Source organism: Apaloderma vittatum, unplaced genomic scaffold (assembly GCF_000703405.1).
Source record: "Apaloderma vittatum isolate BGI_N311 unplaced genomic scaffold, ASM70340v1 scaffold9658, whole genome shotgun sequence".
In the NCBI taxonomy this organism is placed as follows: domain Eukaryota; kingdom Metazoa; phylum Chordata; class Aves; order Trogoniformes; family Trogonidae; genus Apaloderma; species Apaloderma vittatum.
In genome coordinates this window covers 93,527-114,901 of record NW_009732404.1, presented here as the reverse complement: position 1 = coordinate 114,901, position 21,375 = coordinate 93,527, and the positions used below count along the sequence as shown (strand labels likewise).

At 40.8% G+C, this 21,375-nt stretch overlaps 1 protein-coding gene across 1 annotated transcript; it reads left to right on the top strand.

The window, feature by feature from the left end:
* Positions 1–263: 263 nt before the first annotated feature.
* Positions 264–7,897, top strand: NPTX2 (neuronal pentraxin II; the record flags this gene model as incomplete). Its single annotated transcript, XM_009875519.1, has 4 exons — positions 264–520; positions 3,959–4,203; positions 5,625–5,804; positions 7,694–7,897. Coding segments are annotated over 4 exons (886 nt in total), but the record flags the coding sequence as incomplete, so codon positions are not given.
* Positions 7,898–21,375: the final 13,478 nt, after the last annotated feature.

Genomic DNA, 21,375 nt, shown 5'->3' with positions numbered 1-21,375 from the left:
AATGGAAATGCATGAGACCTGGCTCCCTACATTGATTTTCTTGGATTTAAATGTGTGAATACTCCTTCATATGAAACGCTGGAAGCCTCTAACTAAAGTGCCCTTCTGTTTCAGGACCTGTTTACCTAGAGTGCTGATAAAAGCTCTGAACATGACAAGTGCTAAAAAGCAGTGCCTCTTTTGTACTTGTTGGAGAGCTCAGTGATCTTGCTTTCTTCCCTTTGAATCAGGAGCATATCCATATATCACAGTTTCTGTTTTAGAAATGATAGATTATTATTTTTTTTCTCATTTGCCCTAAAGCACCAACTCCGAGCAAATGTGTCGTATGCAGCGCTCCCTAATGACCTTCGAGAGATGCTTCAGCGGAGGCTTGGGGACCTGGAACGTCAACTTCTGAGCAAAGTGGCTGAGCTTGAGGATGAGAAGTCTTTGCTTCATAATGAGACATCAGCCCATCGACAGAAGACGGAGACGGCCTTGAATGCACTGCTAGAAAAAGTGTCTGAATTGGAAAAAGGTAATCTGTACAGAACCTAAGTGCTTCCCCATGCTGATTAATTTTGTTTACTCCCTCCTTCTAGTACAGCAGTCTAAATGTGGGCCTCGAGGGGAAAACAGTTAAGGTGCTGGACTAAATAGTAGGTGACAGTGCAAATACTTGGATTCTCATTTTCCTTTTGTCACAGGCTTCCTGCCTGACAGGCCTCTGCGTGGTTTTGGCTTTCTGCAGCTTAATTTGGCATATGTGGGTGGCTATGATGAGACTCTTCGTGTTTGTGGGATGGAAAGTTCTATAAGGAGGCAAGTGGAAATAAGATGCATGACATTGGTGTCGGGTAGATACCTAGGTAATGTTAAGTACACATCTAAGTAGAGCTGCCTTTCTTTATTTGGACTGAAAATCAGATGGGATACATTTAATTAGCACAGCTGCTGTTGATGTAATGAAGTGACACTTTATACTAGAACCATTTCCTACTGCTTTGGCAGTGTTGCTGGTGATCCTTCCTTTTGCTGCTGGCTATGACTTTGAGTAACTGTGGGTATTTCAGTAGTGTCCTATCTCAAGCTTATAGCCTTCAGGTTATAGTAGATTACACGTGGTGCCACTGGGGGACACTCTCTTAATCCTAGTCATTTATTGAGATACTTAGATTAATTATTACTGACATCTCTATGCTTGAGTGTGTTTGCTTGAGTTACAAATGCCTATGGAAATGAGCTCAAGAACAGAACGATCTTTCTGTGTTGGTTATCTGCACCTACAGAGCAGACTGTGTAAGACTAGAGTACCAGTAAATGTTGCTGCCCGGTCTTATGATTTTTCAAGGTGAATAGGCTCTCTGCTTACAAGCAGCTTAATGGACGTGCTTTCAGAATGGTGCGAACATACACATCTCATGAATTTTAAAATGCAGCTTAATGGATCCATTTGTGTAATATTATATCTATTTTTCTTCCTTTAAAACTGTGAAGGAGGGGAAAAGGGAAGGAGGAAGAAGAGATCTTCTGCTGGCTCTGTCTTTTAGTATTTCTGGAGAGCCAAGATAAAGCCTAAACTGCAATAAAGTTCTGGAGAATTAGTGGCCTGTTAATGTCTTATGTGGCAAGTATTGCTAGTCCTTGTCTCTGAAAGGTGTGACTCATATCAGCAAGTCATCAGAAAGAGAAGAGGAGTGATGGGAGAACAAGAATGTGTAATTTAGATTAAAAATAGCCTGTTCCCACCTATATTTTTTTGTGTGGGGGGAGAAGGCTGTCTTAAGTCTTCAGGGAAGTGAAGAATTTGGGCCAGGAATCAATCAGGTTTTCTTTTAGTTATGGGATTTGCTCTCTGTTACAGTGCAGCTTAGCTATTCTGTGCCTTTGGTTTCTCTGTTAAACCAAAGTGACGGTGATCATGATCTCTGAACTTAATGATTTTGTAGATTAAATGCAGACAATATTTGAAGTCATCTGACCTCTTTTGAAAACAATATTTTTATTGTGCTTTTATTTTACATGCTATATTGTTTAGCATCTCTTCCTGACAACTAGCTAGAGTGCCGTAAGCTCCTTGTATGAGACTGATTAATGCCTATGGAAATGGATTAAATGGAGGAAAAAAACCTTAGCTTTATAAGTTGACGCTATGAACTTTTTTTCTGTAGCTGTGACAGCTGTTTTTAGTTAGCAGTGGGGCAAAAGAGTTTTAAGTTTGTACAACTGTTGTGATTCCTTCAGTAGTTGTCTCCGTCTACAGCAGCAAATGATACATTGAAAGACAGGACTGGGAATGATCCTGCAACTAATAGTGCTTGGCCTTAAATGTGATTCCTGGCTTTGCTGGAGACATGAACGGGTCACTTGCTATATTTCAGTTTCCATCTCTAAAAAGGAATAACAATATTTCTTGCTTATCTTGTCCAAAAGTAATTCATATTCTTTAGGGGAAAGATTGTCTTATCCTGTGCATGTGCCCATTTACCCACAACAGGAGGATATTGTTATCAGTTGGGATTGTGGATGTTCTCAAGTCATGAGAACAAACTGAAAAATATAAAAAGGATTAATGTTGTTTGTTCTTTTCCAGCATTCCATTATTTCTTCCTTAAGTTCTTTCACAGGGTGACTAATACTCTTAATGGGGTATGTTTCTTTTTTTTTATATGTGAGATTGGTTGTACCAGCCTAGTTGAGGTTACTCAACATTGGCCCTAAGACCCTGGGGTATTTTGGTTTAGAATTTGGAATATTTCACATTTTGATCTAAGTTCCTCAAGACAGATGCAAGCACTTCTTCCACCCCCTTGTTCTGTGAAAAATGCACTGAAAACACTTCATTTGCTTTTGAGAATGGGAACTGAGAGAATGCCAATGGTTTAAAAATTACATACAAGAATCGTGACAACCTTTTGTGACGACAGCTCCTCATTTGGATTGGAGTGTGAAATTTGGCAAGGAGATTGAATTTGTTTCAGGAATGCAAGTAAGGGAAAAGAGAGTGGAACCCAGAAGAACAGGTTGCTGAAAGGTTGAGGGTGGCACTGCTACAGAACTGTGGGGTTTTATTTTGTGGCACAATTTTAATATTTAATTCTAGAAAACTGCTTATAAGCAGCTGCATCGGAAGTGTACACAGACTGTGTAATACAGACTATTGCATCTTTAGAAAGGTTTGCTCTTAAGACTCCTCAATTTCTTAAATATCTCTGGAATATCTTGCTGGTTTTCATCACAATTTTTAGAAAAAGCTAAGTAATAATTTCTAGTTTCATATTCAAGCAAATGTCAAATGTTTTAATTGTTCATAACTTTATATTGCACTTCTCATCAGGTCACTTTGAACTTCAGTTTTATGTTTTTGTCCATCCCTCTTCCTGATTTGCCTGTGGGACAGAAATAAATTCTACGGAATTTAACTCTGCTTTCTGGAATGTCACGATTTTCTTATTTCAGATCGACCACCCAAAACGAGAGCATCAACCTGCTTCTCAGCCTGCTGTCTTTCAAAGTGGGGATGCTGCTGCTAGCTCCCTGTGTAGCAGTAGTAGGAAAAAAAATATTGTTCTTGAAGCACTGGCATGCTTTAATAATGAGCATACCAGAGAATTCATGTTTAGTAACAGTAAATATCTTTTAAAACAGGTTGAATTGTTTGAAATAGGCATGACTCCAACCATGAACTAAGCAATGAAGAAAGTTCCTAACAGTCTCTCATTAGGTGTCTGCTGTCTTTTGCATTAAATGAGCAGGAAAAATAAGCTAAGTGATTAGCATGATGTATATAAAATGTGGTGTTTTGTGCTGCAAAATCAATATTCAGTAATGCAGCAATTTTGGCTTTGTGTGTACCTCTCTAAAGTGATTAAAATTCCAAAGATTCTCAGTATCAATTTTATTGTTTCTTAACCTGAATTACAAATACATTGTTTTGCTTAATGTTAAAGGCTTTTCTTTCTCAATTTCATTCTAGGTAACAGTGCATTTAAGTCACCTGATGAATTCAAAGTCTCCCTTCCTCTTCGCACAAACTACTTATATGGGAAGGTCAAGAAGACTCTGCCAGAGCTGTATGCTTTTACTGTGTGCTTGTGGTTGAGATCAAGTGCTTCTCCGGGAATCGGCACTCCGTTCTCATATGCTGTTCCTGGGCAGGCTAATGAAATTGTCCTCATAGAATGGGGGAATAATCCAATCGAGCTGCTGATTAATGATAAGGTGAGAATCGACTAGCTCTGCGGTATTGTCTGTGCAATCAGAGTAAGGCCTGAACCCTGGGTACCTCTTTGGTAACTCTTTGATTCTCTCTGAGAGAAGCCAGTTGTGGGCCTTGGAGATGGTAGTCTCTGCTTGCCTGTTGTTGCAAGTTCATAGAAGTACTCAAAATCAAATGGTACCTACGTTTGTGTGTTGAGACAAAGCAGGGCAACGTCTAGATGTTCACACACCTATGTATGTCTCTGAATTTCTGAGCAGATCTTGACTTTTTTTTTAATTAAACAGAAGCAATATTTGAAGCCACACTACTGCAAAACCTTTGAGAACTAAGCCAATTGCAATATTTCTGTCTTTCTAATCCCAGAAGTTCAGATGTGTTAAAATGAATTGTGCAAAAGACAGAACAAAAGGCATGTAGTTGTGACCAGTTTTATGCTTAGTTTCTGAACATCGGTTTAAATACAAGTTTTCTTAGACGTTAGGTACGAAAAGCAGCAGTTGTTTCATGGTGCTTCATACCACTGGTGATTTCTGACAAGCTTCAGAATGAAGCTTGAGGAAAACAAGACCTGTTGAAATGGCATTAAACCAGATTTTAAATACTTCCTTTCTCCCCACCTTCAGTTGGGTTTCCTAGTAACTTGCTGCTCTCTGAGGAATCACGTGTTTACAGATCTACGATGAAACTCAGGTGGTTCAGTCATGTAGTTAGTTAAAGACTTCTAGTATTCCTATTATCCTCCCAAAGCAATAAAAGTTAAAAGCTGATTATTTTTGTTTGGAAGAGAAGGAAACTTGATCGTGCTTATCTTCAACAATAACTTTTTCTCTTCACTCTTATGTCATTACTACATAATGCTCTGTGAGGCTTTTCTTTCTCCCACACCACAGCTGCTCCACAGCCTACTGCATTTGTGTCTTTATCTTAACTTGAGTAAGTTTTCAGATTAAATTTCTTATGGAGCATAATTCCTCCTTGTTTGTAGCCCTGTGTAACAGTTCCCACAGATTTTACTGGAAGCAGGCAGATCTGTTTGTCACAGTTTTACTGAAAACGGTGCATGCAAACCCCAGATTTTAAGAGAAGCTCAACATGAGCACTGGATGGAAAGTTGGGACTAAATCCTGAGATTTAATCAACAAGTGCCACAGTTAAATGTGCAGGATCAGTGGACTGATAGCAGCTTAGACTCTAGTATTTGTATCACTTGATTCTAGATGAAGCAAAGGCTCACATCGAGAATAAGAAGCATGGATGTACTCCTGAAAAGAAGAGTGCTGGGACAAAGTAGAAAGATGTGGACTAACTTCAACCTGAAGCTTTTGCTTCTGAGGACAGAGTAAATACTGTCCATTTTAAAATCTTGTGCTTGAACTACTAGATTTGGTTTGTAGTGTGCATTATTCTTTGGTTTTTGTAGGTTGCCCAGCTCCCTCTCTTCATTAGTGATGGAAAATGGCATCATATCTGTATAACATGGACAACCAGAGATGGAATGTGGGAGGCTTTTCAGGATGGAGAGAAGCTTGGCACTGGAGAGAATCTTGCTCCTTGGCACCCAATTAAACCTGGAGGTGTCTTGATCCTGGGTCAGGAACAGGTGAGTAAGTGACAGTGCGTTCGAAGGTTTTAAAAAAAAATAAAATAGTCAAAACTCCCCAAATGAGCGGCAGCTGTGAGAGAATGTCTCTTTGTTAAACACTTGGTCCCACTGTATACACAGTAACAGATTAAAAGAAAGCAACACATACTTAATGCAATCACACACTGGTATATTTTGTTTCATTTATTAAATATTCAGAATATTCATTTTGCAGTTCTTCCTATTCATATTCTTAATCCTTCAGTGTGCAACTTTGTCAGTGATCTGAATAATGCCTAAAATTAAATCCTTTGAGCTAGATTGCTGGTAATTAGCAACATGGCCACTGAAGTTAGAGAAAAGGACAGAATTGGCCAGTGCTGTTGTATGAGCAGTCATAAAGGTGCTTGTTAAAAGCGGACCAAGTACAATTGCTTTGGTTTGTTTTATTTCTTTCTTTAACTGAAGCCAAATTGACTGTCACCCTTAGCAGTTTACTGGTTCTCCCCCTTCCTTTCCTCCTTATCCCAAGAATAATAAGAACATTAGTCCTTGAACCCTGGAATATACCAAGGAAAGTGTGTGTGTGAGGGGGTGAGGGGACCAACAACTGTGCGCACTGGAGTGCTTGTGGGTGTATCGGGATCTTTTATAATTTGGCCTGCTGTGGAGAACCCCTCCAGAGTGAATTCTGCAGCCTTTCAGGTATGTAACGCATGATTTCAGCATTGGACTCTGTCACTCATTGAGAATTTGATGTCTACTTCAAGGATGAGTCTTAAGTCAGAGATGAACTCTATATCAGACATTTGATTTCTCATTAAAGATGTAGGTAATTCTAATAAAATTTGAATATTAGTACTGCCAACAGAAAGCACTCATGAGGTTAAGACTCAGTCCTTTCTGAATACTGTGGGAAGAAAAAAAAAAGCCAAGGATTTTGAATCTCACTTTTCTGGTTAACATCTCAATAAACGATTGCCTATGAATTGTGTGGCTCTTACCTTCACATTTTTTTCTCTACCTGTTGTTTGTATGATTACAGGGTTTGGGGTTTTTTTTAGTATATGTGTAAAGAGTAGTGGAGAAATAGCCTTTCTTCAGGATTTCCAGGTTTGTAACGGGGCAATGAAGATCTAGTTTTGTCCCAATGCCAATTTTAGTAGTTACTTATTCATGACATAAATGGCAGAATAGTAAATCCAGAATCCTACTACATTCTGCATAGCAGATGCTCCAGCTCGCTATTAAGTGACTGGCAGCTTTTCTGTAACTCTCCCATGCCATTTGCCAGCTCTATCCCATGCTATGAGTTTCATGTCAGCGTGATGGCACAAAATGTGTGATTTCTGCCCTTGAGTAGTGGATGGAGCAAACAAACACCTGTAGGCTTATGCAGTAGGAGTTTGAGTTCGGTCATCTGGTACCATCAGAAGCAGCCTATGCATTCAGATCCAAAGATCACCTCTTAGAGGCCCTGCAGACAATTGGTCAAGGGCTTCAGTTACGGTTTAATCTATTGCCATAAAGCTTTTGGAGTAATCTTGTGCATCTCTGCAGTTCTTGTTGAAGTTGTCCTGTGCCAAGCTTGCAAAATGTCTCCTAAACTTGCCTCAATATTTGAAGCTGCTTTACTGTTTGGACAGGGTCAGTTGTTTACAGCCTTTGTGGGATCGTATAAAGTCACTACTGTTTGCTTGAATTGTTCTGACACATTTCAGGTTGGAGCTTTTAACTGTTCCATAGAACATCTTGTTCCAAGTAGCCTGTCCAGAAACTTGAAGTTGTTTGTCTCTGACCTAGCTCTGCACCTCCTTCTAGCAGTGTAACTGGGGGGAGGGTCTTCAGGTTTGAAGAAGAAAATGCTGAAATTGCCTCATCTAATCTTAACTCTTGTGTGCCTAAAGGACACAGTAGGAGGAAGATTTGATGCAACTCAAGCCTTCGTTGGGGAGATGAGCCAGTTCAATATATGGGACAGGGTCTTAAAAGCTGAAGACATCATGAATATTGCAAACTGCTCTACCAACATGCCTGGCAACATCATACCCTGGGTTGATAACAACGTTGATGTGTTTGGAGGTGCTACTAAATGGCCTGTTTTTTTTTGAGCGTCTGCTAGATTTATAGCTGCACTCGTTTCCTGTTCAAGTGCCCCTTCTAGTAGGACAATCTTCTGTGCAATCTAAAGCACTTATTTTTCTCTACCCTTCCCCAGTCTTAACTCTGCAAAAGAATAAAAAAATTGAGTAAACTGCCTCAGTGCAAAGATAGCTGCTAATTTGGGACGTTGATCCTGAAAACAGAAGAAACACTTGTTGGCTAGAGCAGCCCTTGCTTTCTTATGGCCTGATCCACAAACAAGCTTCGGCAGTGCAAAGATAGCTGCTAATTTGGGACGTTGATCCTGAAAACAGAAGAAACACTTGTTGGCTAGAGCATTGCTTTCTTATGGCCTGATCCACAAATATGCTTCGGCCTGCAGCTGCCTTGTGGTTAGGCCCGAGCTTAGTACGTCAGTTCTTCTGGCAGAGAGGGGGAACAGCCCTGCACACGTGAGCTATCGTACTCCTTTTCACTGTGCGCAGTGCTGACAAAGCGCTAAGATTAACAGGCTAAATGTGAATCCCTCCTTCCAGTCTATCGTCTCCCCTTTGAATTGAAGCCATTCTTTTTTAGCCCTATTTAGAGAAATCACTTAATCCTTACACTGCAGTGGTTATGATGCACCTATGGGTACAGCAGAACATCCACTGTGTGAGTGCAAGGGTCTTGTGTTAATTTGCAGATTAGAAATCCTTACGTTGTGATAAGGAGGCAATGTACTTGACGTGCTTTTCTAGTTCAGTTTGAGGAAAGGGCTGTGTAATCAGCAGCTCCATTGAAACAGGGAGGCTTTAGGTAAAGTTCTATCCCAAGCCTGGGGATCAGGATTCCAACACAGATGAATGGATGAAAGATTGTATTTGTATTTTCTGTAGGCTGAATGTACTGAATTCGTAGTGACTTGGCTTGTAAACTTTTCTCTATTGTTTCTCTTGCTTTAGTCAGTGTCTTTATTTTTTTTAAGTATACAAGCTGTGATTAAGTGAATTTCCATTTTGTTTTGGTTTGAAAGGCCTTTTTATGAGCAAGTGCCAAAGTTCAGTTTCTGCTTGCTGAGAAGCGCTATATATTTTTCCAGCATAAGTCTTCTGTACTGTTTTCTATGTTATTATAATGGTCCGATGTAATATGAAAATGTGCTGTTTTTTCAATTCTTGTTGACTGTCTCTTCTGTAAGCACTGGGCTGACTACTATATTTTTTTATCATTTTCTCTCAATATTTTGCAAACAATGTTGCTGTTTTCCTTGCTGTGACTGCTTGGTTTGTGGCTCGCAGGTAGCAAATGCACTGTACTGAGAAAGAGTTAATACTTTTGTTATTTAAAAGAAATAAAGGATTTAAAGGGGGGGAGGGGGAATTTATAAAGCTAAATATCATATTTTATTTTTCATATGTTTGAATTGTAAGAATAATATAGTGACAGTCCCATTTGTAGGATGAAGTTACATATTTCCATTAATATGTAGTATGCTGTTCTTAAAAGAAAATTCTTATAATGAACTTTTAATTAAAATGCACTGTAAAACGAGTCTTTTAATTCCTTTATAGTCACACAATACACTGACTGTTCTCTTTCATAGCTGCTCTGAGTTCAGCTACTGTCTCTCCAGACTGATGGAAGTGCAGTCCTGTGAGAAGTTAGCTTTATTCCCTAAATGTCTTAAATCCTGATCTTCAGCCAAAAGGGGCTGAGGGGTGTAGGTGGGTGGGGTGTCTGGATCTGCCCCCTTCGGCCGTGATCTCAGAGGCCTGGCGTACGGCAGTTTCACTGGAGTGGGATGAGGCACAGAACGTGTGCTTGTATTTATATTTACAGTCATAAGAAACTGAAAGGATGATTCCTTCTGGGTGAAAGTAGTGGTTGTAGGCAACTGAAGTGTCCCAAAGGGTGTGAAAAGAACTGTTCGTACTGAACTGACTTGTTGGAATGTGGTAGCAGAGGTGCTACACCCGTGCAAGCTGTGAAGTGTGGTGTCCATGGGCTCTGACACTGAACCCAGTGCTCTCCTTGGTAAACCAAGCTGAGAGCGCTCTCTGTAGTAGGACAACCAGCTGGGGCAGAAATGCTTATTCAGCTCTGAAATCCTTTTCTGCCTGTGGAGTTTGTTTCTGTGAAACGTTACACAACTTGATTTCAAATGTTCTCATTCTGATCGATGTTAAAGCAGACACCTTAAAACACACTCCCCTCTCCTGCCCTGACTTACAGCTTGATTGCTTGACTTACTTTCCCTGCCCTAAGGCAGGGAAAAACAAACCCCAAACCAACCAAATACCTCTCAAGATCTGAAGAATTTCTATCCAAAGGTCAGGGAGAGTGCAAAGTTCTAATCTCAGGTGGGCTGAAGACAAGCAGAGGCATCAGCTGTCCAGCCAAACCACCTTCCTTACTGGTTTTGTTCAAAATGAACTGAAAGAACTGAAGTCTAGAGGTGTCTGGGCTAAGGTCTGCCCTTGCAGAATGTAGCTTTTGTGTATTTCCGTCTTCTGAAACGGTGCGATGGTGAAACTTTCTTGGATGCTTTCCTGTGTGTCTGGGAGCTTGTGTGTGGACGTGGTCTATCATTTCAAACACTAATTCAGTGTCTGAATTCATTTGCCGTTTGAGGGAAGCAGAGGGTCTTTACACTTCAGTTGGCCACGTCGATCTTTGTTTTGGGAGTTATTTAAGCAAATTCCCAACCTGAGGTCTCTCTTTACCACTGACTTCAACAATAAATGCCTGAGTAACAAGCCCCACCTGCATGGGGAGGTGTTTGTGGGCAGAGGCTGTAATTGCTCTGTTCTGTGCACAGGGCAAACACCTGTTTTAGGGGCTGATGTTAGGCTGGTGCTGCTGAGAGCTTGGCTGCTTTCTTCCTTGGGTTCTGATGAGCCTGTGTTAGTGTAACAGCTTCTCTTCAGTGTGGAAATAATATGAAGAGCTGGGGTTTTTCTAAGGTATGTTTTGGTGCTCAGGGAAGAGGGTGTTTGGGGACATTCATCTTGCAACCTGACCTAGAGCTGGGATGGATCTTTTCTTCTAAAGATAAACAACTTAGTCGTCTGTTTTGGGGTTTATTTGTTTTTTACTGATTACATAACCGAGATGGTAGAGATTTGGCAGGAGGCTTTGGGCTTTTTTTTTTTTTAGACACTGACTCTTTAGTAAAAGCCAAGGTATATACTTCATTGACAAAGATTTGTTTGTTTGTTTTACTATATATATTCTTTGTTTTGTACAGTAGTACCTTTCTCATTAAAAAGAAAAGATGTGCATTGGTTTTTGTACCTTTATTTTGCAACGAAAAGCTACGTCTGTTCTGCTGCTCCACATTCTGGGAGTCACATGTTTTATGTGCATATATAAGCAGATGGCAAAACAGGAGTAAATATTACCATATTCTGTCATCTATACTGTTTATGGAGTGTGGAAGTGACAAAACAACCTTCAGTTCCCAAACTGCTCTGAATACACAGAAGTAATAACTTAGGGAAAGCTGACTGACAGGTACAGCATTTGGAACATGCAGTAATGCAGATTTCTAGAGAATCTGCTTCTGTTTAAAACCAGACGGAGCTAGAAGTCTTGAAAGCAATATCGGTGATCCCAACAAGTCGCCCTCTTGTGAGCTGTGAGCTGGCTAGGTCTCCAGGTGATTTCTGGGATGTGGATGCTGTTCAGACAGTTTCCGTATTGCAGTGCTCTCTTTGTATGTACTTGATGCATTTAATGCTTGCCAAGTAACAAAGGATTTAGCATTTGGTATGTGTAAATCCAGGTTCTTTCTTCAAAGACAAGGGCTTTTTTACTGACTGGCTGGTTATTAGAAACATATAGATCATATATGTTTGGTATTTTCTTGCAGGCTTTAGCTACACACTTGCAGGTGAACTAGAGCCAAATGTTGCTGAGGGGAGGAGGACCACCTCCACGCCTCTGGAATCCCCTTGTGAACAGGAAACTGACTCCCTCATGCAAGTGACTCTCCTGGGTGATGCTTGCTTGTTTAGGTCTCAGAAATACAAGGAAGACCAAAGAAAATCTTGCCAGTGACACTCTACCCTTATTTTTACACATGCTTAAGTGTTTGGATATGTGAGACTGCCAGGGAGAGGCTGATTCTGTGTTTTGCTCCAGAGAGCTGGTTTCCCTCAGACCTTCCCTCAGTGTGAAATACAGGCCAGTAGCAAGGCTGATGCTTTGTATTAGGTGTTTAAAGCTGGCACTTTCTCAATCAGGATAACTTGTTAAAAAAAAATTAATTCTTGTTTGCAATATTACCTATCTCTCTCTAAGGATTCTTAGTGCAGCTGATTTCAGTTATCAAGGTTGGGAGGAAAGATCAGGCTTCTACTGCATCATCCCTGGGGGGATCTGAGTGTTGCTGGGAGTGTAGATACAGGAGAAAATGGCCTGGTGGCGGCTTTTACCACACTGCTGATGGATAAAGTTGGGTACCATCAAACTCATCACACAAATGAAAGGTCTCTGCTGGTAACCAGGGAATGTGGTGGTTTTGAAAGTATTGTAGGATTTTTCCTTCGTCAAAATGTTTTGGTTCCCCCCCCAGGAGAAAGCTGGACCTTGATAATGTTCATGGTTTAGCTGTGAGGCTTAAATAATACATGAGTTTTACAGCGCTAAAAATCTTGTGGAAAGAATCAAATTAATTGCACCCTTGGCTATAGTAATTTCTAAAAGGCTGCAGTTAGAAAAGTATAAATTTGCTCAAGGAGTTCAAGGAGTTCAAAGGTCCGTTTCTTTCTCCACAGGAGGACTAGGCAGATGTTTCGGCGAAGCTTCAAATACAGAAGCTTGCTGATGACTTGATGCCAGTAAAAGAAATTGTTTTATTTATTAACGATGCTTTGGCATTTCACCCGAGGTGGGTCCCAGCACACATTTGTCCAAGCAATTTGGCTCTTAGCAGTGGTGTTCCCAGGTGCTCCTGCCACGTGAAGGATGCCGAGCAGGCTTCCTTGTGGTACCCGTTTGTTCCCTTGCTGCCCGTCAGCTTGGACTGAAGCACAGGGAGCAGAGCTTCCCTTGTAAAGAGCAGTCCTGAGTGTGAGTGGCACAGTGTGTGCTCCTCTGTGCTAAAAGGTGTTGGTAAGAGGTTTGCCCTGTTTTTTAGATCTCTGAGCTGTTCCTCCCAGTGATTCTGGAGTGCTATTTGGAATAAGTATTCCGAAAGGTAACTAAGTGACTAGTCACTAAATGACTGTTTAGGAGGGCTTAGGTGCTTTTCAGGGTACTAGATGCTCTTTTGCTCTGTATCTTTCAAAACACTTGAACCAGTTTAGGAGTACTTTAAAATCCCGGTGCTACTGCAACCCGGTTGTTACCTTGGCTTATCTCCACAACAAGAGATTGCTCTCCTCACCTCACCAGACAAAAGGAAACCTATTTAAAGGGCAACCTCGTATGTTAAAAAGAACATGCTAAAACCTCCTGGGTAACAACACTAGCTAAGCAGGTGATTTATAGCTTTCCTCTTTTATTATTACACTTGGTGTTTGCTGCTGATTTGCAGTGCCATGGAGTGCCATGCCAGTGTGCTGTGGTCCCAGATGTAGCTATTTTTTCTGCAACAGGAAGCAATTGGTTTTCCTTCTGTTTCAGAGGGCACAGAGCAGGCAGTTGCCTCTGGTGCAGAGCTGGAAAGAGATTATCCTGTGCAACCTTCTATCTTTGCAACTGCAAAAGAGTCTAGAAGAAATGATCTGCATGGACAATTAATATGAGATTTCCCTGTGGAGTTTCTTGTGTCTGACAAAACAGGACAGATCTGGATTTGCTTGCCAGGGATAGTGTAGCTCACAGGCCTGTTCTGTCTTGTAGGCTAAGGCTTCTCTTTTATCCTTTTCTGCTTTTTTGGGTTATTTTTATGGCAAGTAATAAATGGTTGATAAACACCTATCTATAATAAAATACAGATATGCATTGCCAAATCATCCTTTTTTTTCAATGAAGTTGTTACTTACTGTGGGAAGAGTACATATCCTCCTAGGTTCAAATTATTTGTGGCAGTGCATTAATTAGCTTTTTGAAGGCTTCTGAGGTCTTAGAGCAACTTCTAGCTCGAGGGATAATTGCAGTAGGTAAATACCTCTCTGCATCAAGTATAATTTAATATAACTGGAAAACAACTGTCAGTATGTGCTTTGGACTTCTGGCCTGTTCAGGGCTCTTGTCAAGTGAAAAACTACAAGGCTTTTACAAGGGAGTGATCAGAAGTTGCTACTTGGGTAGCTGTGTTGGCCACAGATATCCAGACAATTCAGGTGGCTTCCAAGGCTGCTTTGGTCACCCAGTTTTCCTTGAATATATCAGTGCTGTCATCTTAATTCCGAGGCTGTACTAGCATTCTCGCTCACCCATCATGACTCTCAGTTTATTCTCAGTAAAAAGCAGATCTAACTCCACTCTCATCTTCAGCAGCAGCTCCAGTGCTTTTTCTAGTGGCTGTTCTGCTTTTTACCAAGATCCACGCTCTGTGTGTTCCACCTCTTGAATTTTTGTGTGTATGTTCACAAGTATTTGGCATTGTTCAAGTATGCTGCTATGGTTACTCAGACACCACTGACTCCACAGGTCAGCTTTGAAGAGCTTTAAGCAAAGTATTTGGGACAGAATGCAGCTTTCACTTGTTAATTTAAGACCTGACACATCAGTTTGAACAAGTTATGTAGAGGATAATGTCTGTCTTTTTTCCCTGCGCTTGGGATTTGGAAAAACATAAGAAAAATAATGCCTTGACGTGAGTCCAAGCAGTGACAGTGTCTGAAAATAGAAACCAGCCTATTTGTTCTGGGAATTGCCTGAAGGCCAGCAGGGCTTTGTGCGCACAAGTGGAAGTAGGATGTACAAGCCAGAGCAACCTGCGGAAGAGCACAGGCTTCCTCGGCTACATCAGTGCAAATCAAACATAGCTCTATTGAGTGGGGCTGACTGCAGATATTTACCTCAGCATGACACCTGTGCATATATTCAAGGGCCAAATTTTACAGCCCTTGGGGAGTGGAAGGGCCTGATATAAGATTCTTAGACCTCAGGTTGCCATCTGATGGTTCAGGGATAAGATGTTAGCAGCTCACTTTGGAGACTTGGGCTGAGATTTTCGGAGTGATGAAGATACAGCAAGGTCAACCTGTTGAGAGCTGTCACCATGATTTTAATCTTCTGATCCTGGGCTGAAGTGCCCCATGCTGTAGTTTAAGTCCCAGAAATGCAGTGAGATCTGTTCTGTACTGCACCATATATAGAGTTTGAAAAAGGATCGCTGTAAAGTGACTTCACAGACTTGCAGTGGTGCCCACACTGGGCTATGCCCTTAAATGTCATTCTGGCTACTTTGCCCTGGAGAGATGAATATGACTGAATTTCCTCTTCTGATTAAACAGAAGGCAAAATTTCCATAGACTTGAATAGAAGAAGAATAAGATGCTGAGACAAGTCTGAGCATGCTAGTAAAAATGAAACAAAAAAATCTGGTGTGACTTTAAAGCTATTTTTAAATCCACAAGCTAGAGTGGGTTACTCTGAATCACTGGAGCCTGTTATGTCCTTATTTTTTTTTATTTCCACTCAGTAATTCTGAGAACACAATGAAAGACAAATCTTTACAGATAGGTTCTATGTGTTAAAGGGGGGAATGTGCTAGCATTTCCTGAGTGCAATAAATATCACTGCTAAGAGAACAGGTCTCTTCTCTGATATGACAAAAATATTGTAGATGAGAATTTTTATTGAGCCATTTTAGAAAACAAGAGAAGGTGGTTGATTTATTGTTTTAATTAAAATATTACCATTGTGTCCCTCCTTGTTTTGTGGGAAACTGGATGATGCTTGGCATTTGCTTTGTAAATCTTGGGGCAACCTCTTCGGTAGGTGGGGTGGGGTGTGTTGGGGTTTTTCTTTTCTCCTTGTTCTTCCTCTACTCTGCACCAGCCCTTGGGGGCAGGTTCCCTGCAGCTGAAGGTGACTAAAAATAAAAATAATCTACCTTCATTGTAATAAGTAATTAGCAGAATCCTACTGACTTCTTTTGGATTGGGTCCTGGTTTTGCATTCAGTGCTTGAATTCAGAGGCTCATCAGGCCTATATACTTGTTTTTTTCAGTTGAAGGATGCAAATTTCGAGGGCATTAAGCTAAGAAGCGGCAGTTCTCTATGTAGTGATTTTCCCCTGTTCATTGTAGCAGGCTTCTTGCGCTTGAAAGAGAGCAGGGCAGAGGGTGTAACAACACAAATCACTTGAGGGGACAAGTGGAAGGAAACTGTGACCATCACAGTGTGTGCGGCAAGGGGAAAGTTGTCTCTGAATTCAGCAGCATAAGTTGGAGATGATGTCTGTTTCTTGTGATCGTTGTACATGAACCATTTTCCCCTTGGATTTGCCTGAAAGTCAAGTTTGTATTTCAGGACTGCATCGATTGACTTCAAATAGGTTGAATCTGGCTTCAAATTCTGTTGTCCTGTGGGGGGATATCTGCATGAAATCCCTTTTCATTACCGGAAACACAGTCATTTCTTTTTCCAGATGCAGACAGGAGTGCTTTAGAGCGGTCTGAATTAAATGCCAAGGTGAAAATGAGTTGCTGTAGAAACCCATGTCAGACTTGCAAATGGTTCTTGTGCGCTTCTGGAGCTATGTTAGCAATAAAGACTCTTCAGCTATTTTTACTTTTTTAGTGGTATTGAGAAATGATTCTTCACTACTAAAAAACAGCTGGAACTAGCAGGTGTATGCTGCACTTCACAAGGACGGAGAATTGACTGTATGACAGGCTGATCGGGAATCTGTGAAAGCTTTGGGAACCATCCATTGGCTTCAGTGGACTTTGGATATAGTGCCCCTGTTCACTGCAGTGTGTGCAACAGGCAGCATATTGATTCCCAGGGGTTTTTTAGCTTCCAAAAAGGGCTTGTTGATATGGGGGGAAAAACTCCCAGCAAACTGCTCTACAGCACTGCTTTCTCCTTTCCTTCCTAAGCATAAAAGGCTCTTGGTGACAACTGGATATAAATTGCGTGTCTGAAAGAGCTGACAGACACTACCTTATTCTGAAACATTGCTGTGGCGCTTCTTCAGCGTCCCTTTGCTACCCCTGCATCTTCTCAGATTAGCATTGCGTAACAGTGCACGGCACAAATCTAGTTACATGAGCTCTTTGTTATGTGATTGTATTCTGAACAGCATTTCAGACATTATTAAAACATTTCTGTATGCTTTTTGGTTTTGAAAAATACAAATTCAAAACAAAAGTCCATAAATTTTGTTTAATCAAATTATACCTCTTAGCACAGTCTACATGGAATCGTATAACAAAGTGGGTGAATTCAGACAGGACTTTGAAAATCCAGCTGGAGTGGAAAATCAAGAGTGGTGGGGGCTTTTTAGAAAGCTTCACTGTCTTCCTAGAAAAATCACTGTAATATGTTGTATTATCAATGCTTAAGTGACACCTGCAATTTGATTTAATTAAGAGCTATACTATGGTATATTGTATTTGCTAAGGCATAATTTATCTCTGAAGATGTAAATGTTCCTTGCTCACTGAAGCTATGTTGGTTTCACGGTCTGAAACTTGCCTGTTGACAGTCTTGTCAGCTAAAAGCATTAGAAGAGAATGAAATTACATTCTGGGCCTTGCCCCAGATGGGAATTGCTGTAATATTTTAAACTTCAAAAAAGGATGGAAGTGTAACACAACGACATGACCACAGTAAGATTTATTAGTGCTGCTTTCATCTTGGCTTTGGGCCATCCCCTGTCTGCAAAATTCCTGTTGATGTCCCATCTGGATTTATGTAGAAATTGATGGTAGGGTAAAGCTCTCTGATCCTATCACTTCACATTTGCATCACTTTCTGTTCTGGATGTGCTATCAAGGGTTGGAAACACCACTTGTTAAACTCTAATTAGCAGGCAAGCAGAGGAGAATGCAAGGTCAATTTAGCACTCCTGGAGTTTAAATTATTTTCTGAATTGGATGGGTGGGGGAAAGAAATCAAAGCCTATGCCTCTGAGTTCAGCTGTATTTCTGAAACAGTCCCTCAGGAGATTAAAAAAATACTTGAAAAGAGCCATTAAGTTCCAATGTGTTCCATATTTTATTGTCATAATTGTTGCAGAGGTCACACTTTAAGATGCACAATTTGGGTTTGATTTCTGTCTTCCTCTAAAACACACAGAGGATGGGAAAAAGGAAACTTCATTGCGACTGTTGATTGCTTCATTAGAGCACGTGGGTGAGGTTTCCAAATCTCAGTGTAACAGCTCCTCAAAACCCACATTTGTCTCTCCAAAGGTTTTGTGCCTTCCAGAAGGATTTGTTACCCTGATGCTTCCTACTAGTACAAAAACAATGATACTGGTATGTTTCTGCTTTTTCCCTCCCTCCTCATGTAAGATAGATGTGTCATTACAGTCTTTAACCACAGCAGGTGGTAAGAACTTGAACTAGGAGAAAGCTACACGCAGATTAACAGCAGGAAGTAAGTAAGAGGCCTTGAGCAGGACATGCTCAAAACGTGGATATGAGGTCCATGCTGAAACAGATTTTTGGTGAGGGTCACGACAGTTACCTTCCAAACAGGAAGGCTGTGTGTTTTGGGCATTCTCCAGAGAGCTATATCCACTGAGTTTGCTGGTTGCTTTGCTGAGTTGTCCTTTAGAGGGTGCCCCTATCTGCCCTCTGACTGCTGACAGGACAAACAGCCTTGTAAAGCTAAGTGAGTTCTTACTAGCTTTAATTGGATGCTCCACCAAAAAACCCTGACATTCAGATAGTTTACTGCTCCATTCAGCTTCAAGCTGAATTAGTTTGCATTATTGCCCATTATTTTGGGACTTACACAAACTGTTTACGTGTATCCTGGGTCCCTGATGCAGACAGACTATTATTGTAGGTCTGAATCAACCGGCGGCGGCGGTTCTGATCTCCTTGTGCATACCAATCTATTCTCTAGATGAAGCCATGGTAAGTGAAGGCTCATTTTCCAGTAAAGGTGATTGAATGCAACTGCAGCTGGTTGATTAAACTGAATGAAGAGAAACACTCGTGTCGTTTGGCACGCTCTGCTACATGAAACAAGGGGATTAGATATGGTGAATTTCTAGTAATGAAAGCAGGCTATCGGGTTCGTCATAAAATCAGCTTAAAAGAGCTTTCTAGATTCCAGAGAGAACTAAAATAACTTGACCTACCTTGGTCCTGTAATCTTTAAATGCTGCTTAACATCTGCTCATCAGCACTTGGCAATAATATTTATTATGAAATTTTTACTAGCAGGCACTATCTTGTGTTGAAATTAATAATGCAGAGGTGTGCACCATGGAGGGGAAAAAAAAAGTGTAATTACCAAAGGGTTAAAAATGAGACAGCAGTATTTTACTTCAGTTAAAGGTTTAGACGAAAGTTGTGGCCACAAAAATCTTCGTGAGGTCCCCAGCCTGGCCCAAGAATGGCCTGTGGCCTGGGGCACAATAAAGCATCCTTTTAGTCCCCTTGCAGGTCCTTAGCATTAGAGCCAGTTCTTCTTAAGGGATCTGAGTTACTAATGTGGTCATCATAGAAACTCTCCTTAATAGGTGGAAAAGAGAGATGTGCTGAAGATCCCTTAAAGATTTGGGTTGTTATTTGGAAATGATTCTCTTTTCCGAGACTGGCAGTTCTGTGTATGTTCTTAACGTTGGTGATACAGAAAGCACTTAACATGAGGTGGACTAGATTTGAGCAGTTATAGGCAGAGGAAGGAGTTGGAAGGGCTTTGTTCTTTGCTGCACACCGTGTACTCCTGAAAACTGTAGGACAGGAATACAAGGACTCCTTATTCACAACATTACCAAAGAAAAGTAATTTGGAATTCTCAGCTTGAAACTTGTTCCGAGTAACAAGCTCTATAAGACCCTCACAGGTCCCAGTTATTTCTCTGTTGAGCCTGTAATCTCTGTAAAATGGATTCCTTAGAAAGCAGCCTGAAGATGTCAGCAGGCACTGAATCCACGTTTCCCTTTGCAGGGTGTTCCAGTCAAGTCTCTCAGGGTTAAGGCAGGAGGCCTTTGTGACCTAATTTGATTTTGTCGGACTTTACGTTTCACTCCTCAGTCCTCATCATGCATATGTTGGGCACACTCCTTCCTTGCAAGTCAACTGTGGCTATCTTCTGCCTGTTGCATAAACAACTGGGAACAATTTTGGGTATTTCTTGCAGCTCTTAGCACTTCTGTGTTGTTTTATTTTTTCTCTGCTAACCTGAGTCTTTCTTTAACATCAGGTCTGAAGAAGGAGTTGGTTATTGCCAGTGCTCTGTAGAGAAATCAAATATCATCTCTGCTCCCAGATGCTGTTCATGGATTCATATATTCAAAGATGATATTAGATAGCTTTGCCACTAGGAATGCCTAAAAAATTGCTTGTTCTTTATGTTGTCCAAATCCTTTGAATACAATCTGCTTTCCAGGATGCATTTGCTAGACGTATAGCTTTCTGTCTTGACTCTATTGAAGCCTATTTTGTTACAAAGGGCCCAATCTATTAAGCCATGCAGGCCACTCTGTTGGCCTCTTCCCATCCTTATTTACTACAGTTTTGTCCTTTGTGTAGTTTGGAAGTTCATTGTTAGTAGAATATATATTTATTTCAGTATCATAAATGACAGTGGTGAGTATGCCAGGCTTGGTATGAATCCATGTGGAACATACAGTCGTTTCCTGATTCCTCCCTGTAGACATCTACTTTTGGAGAGCTAATTATTCCCCCACTCTTAATTCATTTAACATAGACTTTAATTGGAACTACTAAGAGGTTCAATAAATATCTTAAAATTGAAATCTCAGTAAATCTTCAGCTGCTCAATCTCTGTGTGTGGTCTTTCCTCCCAGCACTTCCTCTAGAGCTGATCAATAGCTGTTCACTTTTACTTTCTTTTCTTCCCCTGTACAGCTTGGATCTCTCAGATTATTCAATAGAGCGTTCCTACAAATAGGTAGTTCTTGACATTAACATTCTGTTGAGACTTCTGCAGCAAGTTCAGGTTTTACCATTGAATCCCTCGTTAGTATGTCTGTGAACTTTTCTGTCCATTTTTTTAAACTTCTGTGATATACATGTTAACGTTTTCTTTTGTGGAAGTTGAAATAGAAAGATTACTTTGCGTTTCTGGCTTAATTCAGGGCAACGCCTCAGAATGTCCTTAATTGTAGAATTGGACTGGAGACTGGTATTTTTTTAAGGGAAATGTGTCATTTCCAAGTTGGCGGTGTTTGGTTTTTTTGCTGGTTTTGTTTGTTCATTTTTTGTTTAGTTTAGTTCTTCTTTCTCCATGGATCACAGCAGTATGAGGGCCCTCACCCTTAGTCGGCAGGAAGTTCTTGAATTCTTCCTCCCTGCCAGGCTTCTCTCCATGGCTGCATCTAGCCAGGACTAAGCCACCTGTCTTGGGGAAGACAGAAGTACCTTCAGGGAGGGAGATGCTGCAGTATCAGGTAGAA